Below are 16,162 nucleotides of genomic sequence, written 5' to 3' on the forward strand. Positions count from 1 at the left end.
TCTATAATGTCACATGCTTCTCTAGGAAACTGTGTCACCTCAACAGAAAGCAGCAAGGCCACTATTCAACTGGTATGCTGCAGTTCTACATACCAATTAGCACCAATTTCTGATTGGTTAGGTACCTTTCCAATAAGTGGGGCCCATGCTGTACTTATTGTTAAGTATTTTGAACATCCACCCTGGGAACAGGGCCAGCTGTAGTATTTTGCACAGGGCCCTGTGCAAAATGGAAATGTGAGACCCCTTTTTCAAAAAGCAAGTAAAAGGGCTATTAAACATGCCAAAATATAAAGCTTTGTTCTTTCTTCTGTGGTCTCTATCTTGACTTGTCATGATATTTTTTTAACTTACTATTTAATGTCATTCTACATTTAGATAAATTAAAAATTTAATAAGTAAATAAAATTGTTAAGAATTTCTAGATGGTGACAGGAGAGCATTAAACTGAGTGAGGGACCCATCTGAGTGTGGGACTTCGCAAACACATGTCCGTGAAGCTAGCCTTGTTTAGAAAGCAGTAGTCTAGAACTTTAGCAGCACCAGAATGAGCATTTGGTGATAGTGATTTCCTGTGGGTTAAAGAAAGAACTGAGGTGTAGCTTAACAGGAAAAGTCATGTTAGCAAGACACAGGAATAGAATGTTGAAAATGTGAGTTCATAGTTGCACATGTGAAAAAAACCTGGAAGCTTCAGTATAATAATTACTGCAAATACTATGTGAATCAGCAGCATGAAGTAGCTGGAATAAGATAGCTAATTTGCTATTGAGCTACATAAATAGAAGTATAATATCTAGGACAAGGATGGCAATAATGAAATCCAACTCTGTACTCTTCAGACCACACCTGTGGTATTGTCTTCAGCTCTTTGCGTCACATTTTAAAAGTGATATAAACAAATGAGACTATGATTAGTGGAACCGCGTAGGAAGAATGCAGGGACTCACAACAATGTAATCTAAGGAGCAGTGGGAAAATGGGGCTCTTCAGTTTTGCAGAAAGTAAAACTTGGTAGAGGAGAAGGGGTGAAATGAAAGGTGCTTCCGAATATTTGAAGAGCTTTCAAATAGAAGAGGAATTAGCTTAACTAATTTAACAATGGGGTGAAACTAGAGCTAATGGTGACTACTAGAAGGGGCTAGATTTCAGCTCAATGTTAGAAGGAACTCTGAATTGTAAGAGCTTTTAAAAGAAAAAGGGAACTGCTTTGGGAAGTAATGAATTTTCTGTTGCTGGAGCTTGGGTGTGGTGTTATCAAAAAAAGTTAATTTTTGAAGTTAGACAATTGGGGTCACATTCAGGCCTTGACACTTACTATTGACACTTACTAGTATAACTTGGTACATTGCCTGATGTTTCCTAGCTTCAATGGCTGATGGAGGAGATGTCTAACTTTTCTAGAAGGCGTGCTTGGAGTATTAGAGAAAATCAATGTAAATCCCTTGATATATCTTCAAATGTCATGCTCACAAGGTACTGAATGTACATCACAGGAAATATATATCGTTTGACACACGTACACGAACATATTTCTGGCTAGGGAAGGAACTTACTTTGACTTAGATCTCAAGATGTCTATCTGAAAACCTTTTAAAAAAGGAACTTACTTAACAGAGTTCTTATCAAACTTTTCCCTTAACTTCTTATATCATAGAAACTAAGATCATAAGAACCTGCCTAATAAATATTCTTCGAGTTTTCCTAGTGAAGTCTCAGTTTTGACAGGGGGTTATAAATATGGCATTGCAAATTTTGATAGTCAAAATGAAACATTTTAAAGTAAGTGGAATTTAATCTATTGCAATCCTTGTATAAAATATCTATATTCTCATCTTATCCTCCGATCTCCATTTCTCTGAAGCATCTTTTAAAAATCAAGGTGTTTTTCTGCACGGGGGCAAATGTATAATTAAAGGATTATGGGGATCAGTACTCTCACATCCAGCCAAGTTGGATAAGATAAATTCCATTTTATAGCTGTAAAAACCGAGACTATACCAGCGGTAAAACTTATTGTGCTCGTTCCACATGTCAAATGTTGTGTCAGACACTTTGTTTCACGCGGTACTAGTGACAACCCCACCTGAAGCAAGCATTATTATCTTTAGTCATAGGTGCAGTACCGAGGACACTGCACTCACCCTGGGACCCAGCATAATGCCTGGCATACTAGGCATACAAGAAATATGTGTTGAATTAATGGCTAGTTGAAAGAACAAATGGAAACATGGAATCTCAGAAAGAACAAATAAACGGACTGAGGTCATAAAGCTTTGTAAGTGGTGGAGATTGGCTCAGACTCAGGCCATTGTGCTGCCCTCTTCAAAGACTTGCGGAACCTACCTGTGATGACTATTGATTTCCAGGCACTGTATCAGGTGTGTAGGTGGTAATATGCATTTTCATACTGTAAGACCACTGAATATCTGGTAATTGACATTGTGCAAACCTGAGATAAATTATTTTTACAGATTTTTATCCTCTCTAGGTGTATTGTTTTATTTGCATTTCAGGCAGCTTGTTTTATACATGTTGATTCCACTATTTTTGCTATCTCAGGTGCTGTTAAAAGTAACACAACAGGCCCCAAATGGAGTCACTTATGCTAAGCCACACATCACCAAACCCAGACTTAATTATAGTTTCAGCTCTCCCAGAAATGGAATCTTAAACCAGTAAATCAGGAATTGCCTGATCAGCACCTGCCATCCCCTAAAGGAAAGTAACCTTGCAGGGACCAATCCTTTTTTTTTTGCCTTGTATAACTTCCTTATTCCTAATCCCTTCTGCCTTTTAAAGTCTTTTATTTTGTACAACCCTTCAGAGCTCCTTTCTATCTGCTAGACTGGATGCTGCCCGATTTGTGAATTGTTGAATAAAGCTTTAAATTGTTGAATAAGATCTTTAAAGTTTATGCAGTTGAATTTTTTTAACAGATACTGTTTTTAGAATAGCCCCTTTTCTCTGATTATGAAAACAATACATGGGGGACAGAATTAAATTATGTAGACTTGGATTTGAATCCAGACTCTACCATATATCAGCTAAGTGATCCTTGGCAAGTTACCTAATGGGGTTAATACTTCCTACATAGGTTCTTTATTCCCCCTTTCAGTCAGAATTATATAAAATAACATGTGCAATTTTCTTGGCATAGTGTCATGTATGTTATAAGCATTAAACACATATTAAACCACTAATGATAAAATCCTAACAATATATGCTCATTGTAGAAAACTTGGAAAACACAAAAATATCGAAAAGAAAGTAATAAAGCACTCATAATTGCATCCTCAAAGATGACCACAGTCAGTGTTTTGTTGTTTTCCTCTAAAATATTTTCTTTTCTTCTAAAAATGTTATGTACATTTTTAAATAGTTGAGATAGCACTGCATATATAATTTTGTGAACAGCCATTTTTGCTTTTATCTCAGCAGGAGACTGATTTGGTTAAGAGATAAACAGTGAAAAAAGTCAGGAGTGCCTTCCACACTAGAGCATTTTGATGGTATGTTCCTAGACACTAAATGAGCACTTCTTCGTCTTTTAAATTACTTTTCTGCTCAAGGAGTGATGAAGTTGACGAGTTGCTTGCCAGGATATCTGGGAAGCCATAATTATTCTGCTCTCTAATTGAAGAATAAACATCCAGTTTTTACTTTGTGCTTTTTCCAGGCCTGCGCTAATCAGGATGCTGGATCTTTGCGCTTTCAGATAATTAGTGATGAATATTTCGCTCTGGTTGTTCAATAACCTTCCCTTTCTTTTTCAATGCCTTCTCATTAGTAATCAAAAGAGAAATTGCGGGCTTCCCTGGTGGCGCAGTGGTTGAAAGTCCGCCTGCCGATGCGGGGGACGCGGGTTCGTGCCCCGGTCCAGGAGGATCCCACATGCTGTGGAGAGGCTGGGCCTGTGAGCCATGGCCCCTGAGCCTGCGCATCCGGAGCCTGTGCTCTGCAACGGGAGAGACCACAACAGTGAGAGGTCTGCGTAACACACACACACACAAAAAAGAAATTGCATCAAAAAAGCTGAATGTAAGTTTATGTGGCTCAGATGTCATCACTGGTTTGTGAATTACTCAAGAACTTGGGAGTATTTAATTTGGAAACCAGATGTGCTTATAAAGATGAGAAAGGGATTGTCTTTTACAAGGGATGCACTCATTTCAAGGGACTGATGGTGAAAAGGTCATGGGCTGCTTTCTTCCTGGCTGTTTGCATTTCTCAGAGTGACAGAAACAGGATTTAGCTAAGTTAAGGGACTGTGAGGGATTGATGAACTGCTGCTTTTGGCTCTCACCTCATCTAGGGAAGACACTGTCATGTCAAAATTACTTTTACTATTTTCAGGAGAGAGAGGAATAGAGATCCAAGGCAGCCACTGAATTCTCAAAGCAAAAATACTATGAACTATAACTAGCTTAGAAAGTAAAATAAGACACAGTTTTAAGTATAAAGAATTGGCCATGAGTTTTCTGTATATTCTAGCTGTGCCATAAGCTATATTCCTGACTGGAGTAGATTTTTAGAATTATCATCACCACCATCATTATTTTCATCATCGTCATCATCATCATATTTAATATATATGAGTGAGTAGGGAATTTACATTTTGGAAATCCTTGGGATGCTGAGGATGTTCTTCTTTAAACTCGGGTGCATCTTTTAAAGTGCCTATGTTAGACTTGATCTGCATATTGGACTTCTGGATTTCTGACAACTGATTTTTCTGAGTAAGGATTTTTCTGACTTGATTTTCTGTTAAGCTGGTAGATATGGCATGTTGTGGGTTGAACTGTACCCCCCAAAAGATATTTTCAAATCCACACCTCCTGTATCTGAAAGTGATCTTGTTTGGAAATAGGGTCATTATAGATGTAATCAAGTTAAGAAGAAATCATACTGGACTGGGGTGGGAGCAGGGTGCTAAATCCCATGAGTGGTGTCCTTACAAGACTGCATGTGAAGATACAAGAGAGACATACATGGGAGAACTCCATGTGAAGACAGAGGCAGAGGTTGGAGTGATGCAGCAGCAAGCCAATGAATGTCAAGGATTGCCAGGAGTCACCAGAAGCTAGAAGAGGCAAGGAAGACTCCTTTCCTAGAGGCTTCAGAGGGAGCGTCTTAGACATCCATGTTTCAGAACAGTGAGCAAATACAGTTCTGTTGTTTTAAGCCACTAAGTTTGTGGTTATTTGTTATTGTAGCCCTAGAAAACTAATACATAGTATGGATGAAGTTGACCTCCATCTATACTAAATAGCCCCTTTTCAGGAGGACTAGAGCCCTTTTATATTCTCAGACTGAGTTTTTTACTGCTTCTTATTCTTCACTGCCTATCACAGTAGAAAATGGAGAAATAGGGTGTTTTTATAGTTCAGAGGGACTCACGGACACACATATCATCTTAGGTTGTGTTTCCTCAGATCCAAGGAAGGACTGACAAGGGAGTGGGGACATGAGATAGGCAAGAGAAGGAAGCAAGTATAAGGTGAGTCGATCAATTTACCACTGGGATTTAATTGTATTGCAAGCTCTGGGGTACAGTGTAGAACACCCCTCAGAATACCCCCCTGGAGGAGGGGAGTTGGAGGATAAATACCTGGCTTTTTGCCACGGATGCTCCTTTATTTGCTTCAAGAATTTTGTTCCTGTATATGTCCTTAGAGTACATGGTTTGCATTCTTAGAGTTTGCTTTTTACCTCTGCGAGGTTCACCTCTTAATCTTCATAGTTGAATTCCAAAATCACAATGGGAAGGACTTTTTTTTTTGTGCAGTACGCGGGTCTCTCACTGTTGTGGCCTCTCCCATCGTGGAGCACAGCCTCCGGACGCTCAGGCTCAGCGGCCATGGCTCACGGGCCCAGCTGCTCCGCGGCATGTGGGATCTTCCCGGACCGGGGCACGGACCCGTGTCACCTGTATTGGCAGGCGGACTCTCAACTACTGCGCCACCAGGGAAGCCCGGGGAAGGACTTTTTAAGCATAAAAACAAATCAAATTGTATGTAGTCTTAAGCCTCTTTCTTTGATAATGCTGGACCCTTCTAGCCTGTCACTTTTTCTGCATCATTCTGGAGGAAGTTTTCCTCCTAGATGTGCCTCTTCATCATGGGCTGCGCACAGTGCCCAGGAGAGAATAGATCCTCAAAAGGTAACATTGAGGTCAAATTTCCACCTACCCTGAGTCTGCTTAAAGCATAGTAGTGTAACTCCTTTGAGTATGTGAATTTGTAAACAACTGTATAGCTGTGGAAGCCTGTTTAGTTGATCTTTTTTTTTTTTTTGCGGTACGCGAGCCTCTCACTGTGTGGCCTCTCCCGTTGTGGAGCACAGGCTCCGGACGCGCAGGCTCAGCGGCCATGGCTCACGGGCCCAGCCACTCTGCGGCATGTGGGATCCTCCCAGACCGGGGCATGAACCCGTGTCCCCCTGCATCGGCAGGCAGACTCTCAACCACTGCGCCACCAGGGAAGCCCTAGTTGATCTTTTTTTTTTTTTTTTTTTTTTTTCTTTTTTTGCGGTATGCGGGCCTCTCACTGTTGTGGCCTCTCCCGTTGCGGAGCACAGGCTCCGGACGCGCAGGCCCAGCGGCCATGGCTCACGGGCCCAGCCGCTCCGCTGCATATGGGATCCTCCCAGACCGGGGCACGAACCCGTATCCCCTGCATCCGCAGGCAGACTCTCAACCACTGCGCCACCAGGGAGGCCCCCTAGTTGATCTTTTTAAAAAAGAAAATTTTCAGTCTTATTCTTAGTTGCTGAGTCAGAATGCATGCTTTAGAAATGTAGTTTTAAGCCCTGGATTTGATTTGGCAAAGAGTATTTTTAAAGTTAGCAAAAATTATGTAATTTTCTCTCTCACCAAAGAAGTGATGGACAGGACCAGAGATTGCCTTTTTTTTTTTGGATTCACACAGAAAGACTTGCCCTACAGGAAGATGCTGTCCCCAACTCAGAAAGCATTTTGGGTATTACAAATTTTGCAAAAAATTCAAGGCATACAGGAGAGGGAAGTTTTATATTACCTCAAACAATAGCGAGTGCAGTGGAACACCTGTCAAATGAACCTGGCTTTCCTTCCAGCAGCAGCAGCATTGAAATTTTCAAGGTGTGGTGAATTATTATCCACCATCTGTTTTGCAAAATGTTAATTCTTCTTGAACCAAAATCACAATCCAGCAAATGAGCTCTTAGCAAAGCAACAAGTCATCATTCATATGAGGCTATAGAAAGAATTTGAGCCAGAAATTATTAGCACAAATGCTTTGCCAGAAACAGAGTGGAATCTTATTAAGTACCAGAGAAAATGGTCAATTAGCTAATGAGACACAAAATAAGCAGTCAGTGATGGGAAGAGGGGAAAACAGTATCTACAGAGGTTAAACTAGAGGATGTTATTCTGTTTTATCCTTCAGAAAACAATTACTGACCACCTCTATAAAAATTTTCATGTGACATTTGTCCATGGTTGCTGTGTGAGTGTGCCCCAGAGTTGTGAAATGTAGTTGTCCTGGGTTTTTCTTTGTCCTGTGACTGTAGTAAGATTATTGTGTAGAAAACTTGTGCCTAAAATCCATTCTTTATTTATATGTGATATACAATTGAACTTGAGATGAATAGCATATTTTGAGGGTATTTTATTTAAATAAATATCTGTGTTGTATAATCCATAAATATATATTTTAGGAATTGTAGAAAAGTTTTAGTTATTGATATTGACTGGGACTACTTTTCCTTATGAATTATGGATTAATCTATAGCTATATCATAAATAATATAAACAGAGATCAACACTAATGCATTTTGTATTAAGCTATAAGATAATAGGTGATTTTTTTTTTTTTTTTTTTTTTTTTTTGGTACGTGGGCCTCTCACTGTTGTGGCCTCTCCCGTTGCGGAGCACAGGCTCCGGAGGCGCAGGCTCAGCGGCCATGGCTCACGGGCCCAGCTGCTCCGGGGCATGTGGGATCTTCCCGGACTGGGGCACAAACCTGTGTTCCCTGCATCGGCAGGCGGACTCTCAACCACTGTGCCACCAGGGAAGCCCTGATTTTTAATATAATGTGTGCTTCACAAAATTCATTTGCAAATAAAATTTTATTATTAAATATCATTTGCTGATGTATTTTAAAATTGTAGATTTTTCAAAGTAGGAAATTTAACTACCTTAAATTTATTATCTAAATTGCTAAATATAATATGCAGTATATTTAATAATTTTCCTTCAGCTATTTATTTGGCTGTAAATCTCTTTGGTGTTTTAAATAAAACTTATCTTCTTTCTCTTAAATCTTCCTGAACTCTGCACACCACCTGTTCTATTATGAATACATAACAGACATAAAAAGAAATGAAGTGAAAATTGTCTAGTGACTGGACTGTTCGATAATTCCTTCCTGAAATTTAAGATTAGGATTCTGAAAATTTGGGGGATGTGTTAAGTTTGAGTTAAGTAACTAAAGAGGATATACTGGAAAATATAAGAGTGGGTCTCAAGTATGATTCTGAGATCTCTGATAAATGTATACGTACATCTAAGCCTATGTATACTTCATGTATATGTGTATGTTTTGTATTTACATCCCTATGTGTAGCTATCTATGTCTACACATTTACAGTAATTCAAACCATAGACAGCACATCAAATGGACTGTGTATTATATTTTACATATGTAAAAATTTTTCAAAGCCTTGAATTCAATACAATTAGTTCCAATTTCTTTGCTTTTTGGACGTCTGAGATGATGTTTGCTGATGTTGCTGATGATTTTGGTGATAAATGAAGAGAAGTAGATTTTCCTGGGAAGAATTGTCCTCCCACTCTTGGGTCTCCAAGTTCTTAGGTTTTCTTTGTTATACTCTGAACTTGAAGTTGTGAGATTATTTCTTGAGAAGGCTTACCATCTTTTGGGTGTGTTTGAATGGCACTGACTGAAGCCCCAAGAGTATCTTTTCTTTTTTTTTTTTAAATGACATTGTGTGTTTGTTTGCAAATCATATTATAATATATAATTTAATTATAGGACATTTGGGGGAATTAAAAAGGATAAAGGAAGAAAATAAGTTATTCATAATTCCTATCATCCAAAAACAGCCGTTATTATCATTTTGGTACACATCCTTCCAAATATATAGTTTAAAGCTTTTCAGACATCATAATTCTAAAGGCATAAGTAAAGTTAAAGCAACAGTAGTTATCATAAACTTCACTGGCTTGAGCTCCCTCCAGCAGATGTAAGAGTCTAAACCCTCTTCAATACTACACCATGTTATTTTGGCATGGCCAGGAGAGACTCTTATGGCCTCGTTACATGTCCTCCACACCCTGACATCACCTGCAAAACCACTTGGATGACAGCTCTTCAGCTGCCTTGATATCGTGGCTTGGGCTTTCAGGTAATCAGCCCCCATCCAAGAGCCCACAAAGGGTCACTGTTAGAACAAAAGCAATTTCTATTACCGAGGAAATTCCAAGGGATTTAGGGGCTCCATGTCAGACCTTCCTATCCCTCAGGAAATTATAACAGCCTTAGGAGTTCTGTGTCAGGAACAGAGGCAGAGACCAACATATATATTTACTATCATTCCACATTTATTCACACTGGTTTTGACCTATTCAGAAAACAACAGTCTGCACTACCTATGAGGTTCTGAATATACCTGCCCTGCCCAATCCTATTTATTTGCACACCTCCACTATCCCCCTATGATCCTATACTTTGTGTTCAGCAGAAGCTTTCCCAACTGATGTCCTGGTCTTTTGCCAAAGTGGCATTTGAGACTCTGCCTTGATTTCTGATTACTTCATTTGCATCTGTATCTTCAGATTTTAACGTTAGCACAAGACAAGGTGCCACTGTCTAATTTCAGCTTCACTGAATTCTCTGTCCATTTTATTAGCCTCCTTTCAGCCCAAGAGCCCAGGACCACAAATGCTTTGTGGTCTCCTCCTTTTTTATTGCATTGTTTCCCCCTAAAGTCTTGCTAACTGTGCAAGACTATTGTACTTTTTATTTTGGGGGTCATGCCCGCGGCTCGTGGGATCTTAGTTCCCTGATCAGGGGTTGAACCCGGGCCCTCGGCAGTGAAAGCACAGAGTCCTAACCACTGGACAGCAAGGGAATTCCCTAAAACGATTGTATTTTTACTAACTAACCATGGTATCCTTCCTTTAACATTGTGGGTTTCTCTTCTGATCCATGCTACCCAGACAAAAGAAAAAATGAATGCTCACCGAGTGATTCTCTTTGAAAGTCTCTTTGCTCCTCCTTATAAAACTGTATCAAATCACTGAAATCTCTTTCAAAGGCCCTGCCTTACTGTATGTAGTTTATGTACTAGATTCCTCTGTGTTGTCACTCCTAAGATGTAAAATGAGAATGATAATAATACTACTTATCTCATAGGGCTGTTATCAGCTTAAATGGGCTTACAGTATTACCTGGCACATACTAAGTGCTTAACAATATCATTTAAATAACCATTACTATAATTATTGCTACACTGCTTTTTTCTAAGTGTGGGTTTTATACTTTAGTATGAATACACTGGGCTTAATAAATGGGAGGGGGCTAGAACTCTGCAAATAGAATCTAAAGGATATCAAAGATGAATTACTACTGCCTTTTGTAATAACAATTAACTTAGATGGAAAATTTTATTTGCTTCAGTATGTTCTGCACAATTCTTGTTCTTGTTTTAATGATGTTGAGCTCTTCTGTATCCTCACTGTTCTGTATTTGTGTACCTTTATGGAGGCCAGCTCTCTTGCAGTCACAGTTGGTGTTCAGGTTTTCTAATGCTGAGAAGGACATTTTAAAATCCTTTCTGAGAGTCCTTATTGGGAATGGATTCCCCATTGTGTGGCATCATAAGATTTCCTGTTGTTAAAAGATAAGCTGAGGCATATTAAAACTTTTAAGAGTTTATTTCATTAGAATCAAGCAACATCCAATCTAGCAAGTAGAAAGGACCTCTGAGGAACGGTACAAAATGAAAGACTTTTATAGGCAGAAGGGAGCAGGCACAAGGAAGTTATACTAAGCCATAAAGTGTGCTGGTTATTTCAAGTTTACTTTCCTTTAGGGGATGGCAGGGGTCTATCAGGCAGATTACTAACCAGTGCTATCAGGTGATTCCTGACTGATTGGTTTATGATTCCATTTCTGATAGAGCCAAAACTGTAATTAATGTAAATCTCAGTTTGTTGATGTGGGGCTTAGCATAAATGGTTCCATTTTGGGCCTGACTGTCTTGTTTTTAACATTGTGTAACACCATTAAGCCTGAGATCCGCAGCTGATGAGCCCTACTGTCTTGATGCTCACCATCTTTTGTCTTCCTAAAGCACTGCATAATCATAATATATTTTCACCAGATTAGGAGGCTGTTACCAACTGTGCAGTTGGCAAGAGGCAGAAGAACAAGCCTGGAGGTCAGTGATCCAGAGTTGCATTTCACTTCGTGAGGAAGTCATAAAACAAAGCAACGGATCCAAGATGCACACAGTTGTGGAAGAGATACGGACACAATTCCATCTGTCCTCAGTGAAGGAATACAGGTCCCCTTCTCCTCCCAAAGGTGAGCTCCTCAAGGACAGGAGACCTGTCTTAAGCATCTTTGTATCTCTGTGCCTGTCTAAGTGTAATCAAATGCCTCCCATTGACCTGAATCTGTGGCAAGGCACCTACCTGATCTCCTCAAATTCCCATCAGAGCCTGAGGGGTAGACAGTGATAGACTCATTGAAGAGCCACGTTGGAGGAGCTCTGCTTGGTTAAATAGAGAGTGGCAGAATGAGAAGCCAGATTCAGGTCTGATGACCACAGTGCTTTGACAGGTAGGTAGTGGGGTCCTGGAGCTGGGCTGCCGGTTTCAGATCCTGGCTCGGTCACTCACTAGCTGTGTGAATTTAGGTCAATCTCTTAATCTCTTTGCTTCTCCATTCCCAAGATGTGAAATGGGGACGATAACAATCTTCAGGGATGTTATCAGCTGAAGATTACAGCATTGCCTGGCATATACTAAGTATTCAAGAAATATCAGCTAAAGTAACTATTACTACTACTACTACTATAGTACCTTTCTCTAAGTGGGCTTTATATTTTAGTCTGAGGGCACTGGACTCAATAGGGAGCTAGAACTCTGAAAACAGAATCTGCAGGATATGAAAGATAATATTACTGCCTGACCTCTTTTAGTATCTCTTAGTATCTTTCCTTCCATTATGTTTGGATTTCTGGCTCAGTTTGAGTCATTCCCTAGATAGAGACAGAATGTACTAAAATTCCACCTGGGTAACAGTTTCAACACTAAACAGTGTGTCTGTCCATAGGAAGTCATAAAAATTCATGGAAAATTTCATCTTAAGAGTATAACTGATCCAACAAAGGAAAAGCACAGGCAGTGATACATATTTGCTAACTTTTTCTGGGCATTCTGTTTCCCAAGATAAATACACAATTCTGAATATTTTAATCCATTAAGATTTTCATTTTATAAATTGCTGAATAAATTATGTATTTTCTAGGCAGAAAAGCTCAAGGAATCCAATCCTTCTAATTTAATTTACTTTCTTTAAATAATGGTTGGATAAGTATTAAAATGAAAATATTCTTTTCTTTTAAGCAAGGAACGGATTTATATTTATTGCATTTCTTCCTTGACCAGATTAATTTTGTCCTTCCAGTTCAGTACTCAGTGGTGAATCTAGAGACACATGGTGTTGATCATTTCTTTTAGGGTTTACAACTGTTCTGTGGGTGTGCTTGGGTATTAAGAGAATGTGGGGACAGTGGGAGAGGTTGCTGTGTTTCGCATATTTTGTTTCTTTCATTAGAAAAACCTTTTTAGAAGTGCACAGATATTCTGTACTTTTTGAAGATATGAAAGGTGATCTTTATATCCAGAAAAAAGTATGTGTGGGAAAAAAACCATAACCAGCTATGGCTTTTTAAAATGAATTTTAGAAATTTCCTTGTGTATTCAGATTTCTCATGCCATAAAGTTACTCTTTTTTTTTTACATCTTTATTGGAGTATAATTGCTTTACAATGGTGTGTTAGTTTCTGCTTTATAACAAAGTGAATCAGTTATACATATGTTCCCATATCTCTTCCCTCTTGCGTCTCCCTCCCTCCCACCTTCCCTATCCCACCCCTCTAGGTGGTCACGAAGCACTGAGCTATCTCCCTGTGCTATGCGGCTGCTTGCACTAGCTATCTATTTTACGTTTGGTAGTGTATATATGTCCATGCCACTCTCTCACTTTGTCACAGCTTACCCTTCCCCCTTCCCATATCCTCAAGTCCATTCTCTAGGATGTCTGTGTCTTTATTCCCATCTTAACCTCTAGGTTCTTCATGACATTTTTTGTTTTTCTCTTAGATTCCATATATATGTGTTAGCATACGGTATTTGTCTTTCTCTTTCTGACTTACTTCACTCTGTATGCCAGACTCTACGTCCATCCACCTCATTACAAATAGCTCAATTTCGTTTCTTTTTATGGCTGAGTAATATTCCATTTTATATATGTGCCACATCTTCTTTATCCATTCATGTGATGATGGACACTTAGGTTGCTTCCATCTACTGGCTATTATAAATAGAGCTACAATGAACATTTTGGTACATGACGCTTTCTGAATTATGGTTTTCTCAGGGTATATGCCCAGTAGTGGGATTGCTGGGTCATATGGTAGCTCTATTTTTAGTTTTTTAAGGAACCTCCATACTGTTCTCCATAGAGGCTGGACCAATTCACATTCCCACCAGCAGTGCAAGAGTGTTCCCTTTTCTCCACACCCTCACCAGCCTTTATTGTTTCTAGATTTTTTGATGATGGCCATTCTGACCGGTGTGAGATGATATCTCATTGTAGTTTTGATTTGCATTTCTCTGATGATTAATGATGTTGAGCATTCTTTCATGTGTTTGTTGGCAACCTGTATATCTTCTTTGGAGAAATGTCTATTTAGGTCTTCTGCCCATTTTTGGATTGGGTTGTTGGTTTTCTTGTTATTGAGCTGCATGAGCTGCTTGTAAATTTTGGAGATTAATCCTTTGTCAGTTGCTTCATTTTCAAATATTTTCTCCCATTCTGAGGGTTGTCTTTTGGTCTCGTTTATGGTTTCCTTTGCTGTGCAAAAGCTTTTAAGTTTCATTAGGTCCCATTTGTTTATTTTTGTTTTTATTTCCATTTCTCTAGGAGGTGGGTCCAAAAGGATCTTGCTGTGATTTATGTCATAGTGTGTTCTGCGTATGCTTTCCTCTAAGAGTTTTATAGCGTCTGGCCTTACATTTAGGTCTTTAATCCATTTTGAGCTTACTTTTGTGTATTGTGTTAGGGAGTGTTCATACTTTTACATGTCCCTGTCCAGTTTTCCCAGCACCACTTATTGAAGAGGCTGTCCTTTCTCCACTGTACATTCCTGCCTCCTTTATCAAAGATAAAGTGACCATATGTGTGTGGGTTTATCCCTGGGCTTTCTATCCTGTTCCATTGATCTATATTTCTGTTTTTGTGCCAGTACCATATTGTATTGATTACTGTAGCTTTGTAGTATAGACTGAAGTCAGGGAGCCTGATTCCTCCAGCTCCATTTTTCGTTCTCAAGATTGCTTTGGCTATTCGGGGTCTTTTGTGTTTCCATACAAATTGTGAAATATTTTGTTCTAGTTCTGTGAAAAATGCCAGTGGTAGCTTGACAGGGATTGCATTGAATCTGTAGATTGCTTTGGATAGTAGAGTCATATTCACAATACTGATTCTTCCAATTCAAGAACATGGTATATCTCTCCATCTATTTATATCATCTTTAATTTCTTTCATCAGTGTCTTATAATTTTCTGCATACAGGTCTTTTGTCTCCTTAGGTAGGTTTATTCCTAGATATTTTATCCTTTTTGCTGCAATGGTAAATGGGAGTGTTTTCTTAAATTCACTTTCAGATTTTTCATCATTACTGTATAGGAATGCCAGAGATTTCTATGCATTAATTTTGTATCCTGCTGCTTTACCAAATTCATTGATTAGCTCTAGTAGTGTTCTGGTAGCATCTTTAGGATTCTCTATGTATAGTATCATGTCATCTGCAAACAGTGCCAGCTTTACTTCTTCTTTTCCGATTTGGATTCCTTTTATTTCCTCCTCTTCTCTGATTGCTGTGGCTAACACTTCCAAAACTATGTTGTATAAGAGTGGTGAGAGTGGGCAACCTTGTCTTGTTCCTGATCTTCGGGGAAATGGTTTCATTTTTTCACCATTGAGGACGATGTTGGCTGTGGGTTTGTCATATATGGCCTTTATTATGTTGAGGAAAGTTCCCTCTTTGCCTACTTTCTGCAGGCTTTTTTATCATAAATGGGTATTGAATTTTGTCGAAAGCTTTCTCTGCATCTATTGAGATGATCATATGGTTTTTCTCCTTCAGTTTGTTAATATGGTGTATCACGTTGATTGATTTCCATGTATTGAAGAATCCTTGCATTCCTGGAATAAACCCCACTTGATCATGGTGTATGATCCTTTTAATGTGCTGTTGGATTCTGTTTGCTAGTATTCTGTTGAGGATTTTTGCATCTATGTTCATCAGTGATATTGGCCTGTAGTTTTCTTTCTTTGTGACACCCTTGTCTGGTTTTGGTATCAGGGTGACGGTGGCCTTGTAGAATGAGTTTGGGAGTGTTCCTCCCTCTGCTATATTTTGGAAGAGTTTGAGAAGGATAGGTGTTAGCTCTTCTCTAAATGTTTGATAGAATTTGCCTGTGAAGCCATCTGGTCCTGGGCTTTTGTTTGTTGGAAGATTTTTTATCACAGTTTCAATTTCAGTGCTTGTGATTGGTCTGTTCATATTTTCTATTTCTTCCTGATTCAGTCTCGGCAGGTTGTGCATTTCTAAGAATTTGTCCATTTCTTCCAGGTTGTCCATTCTATTGGCATAGAGTTGCTTGTAGTAACTCTACAAGCTTGATCCTTTGTATTTCTGCAGTGTCAGTTGTTACTTCTCCTTTTTCATTTCTAATTCTATTGATTTGAGTCTTCTCCCTTTTTTTCTTGATGAGTCTGGATAATGGTTTATCAATTTTGTTTATCTTCTCAAAGAACCAGCTTTTAGTTTTATTGATCTTTGCTATCGTTTCCTTCATTT

The 16,162-nt window shown here is 39.0% G+C and overlaps 1 protein-coding gene across 2 annotated transcripts in view; it reads left to right on the top strand.

Annotated features, from left to right (window-relative positions):
- Positions 1 to 16,162, top strand: part of LOC308614410 (uncharacterized protein) — a 228,008-nt gene that overhangs the window by 56,161 nt on the left and 155,685 nt on the right. For both annotated transcript variants that reach the window (XR_014015385.1, XM_081228833.1), the window contains exon 3: positions 11,390 to 11,592. Coding sequence is in view for 1 of the 2 variants with exons in the window: in XM_081228833.1 (XP_081084959.1) it covers positions 11,511 to 11,592 (82 nt within the window). In the remaining variant the exon portion in view is untranslated. The remainder of the gene's footprint in view (positions 1 to 11,389; positions 11,593 to 16,162) is intronic.

This window comes from Mesoplodon bidens (genome assembly GCF_964165515.1).
Source record: "Mesoplodon bidens genome assembly, chromosome: 3".
NCBI lineage: Eukaryota > Metazoa > Chordata > Mammalia > Artiodactyla > Ziphiidae > Mesoplodon > Mesoplodon bidens.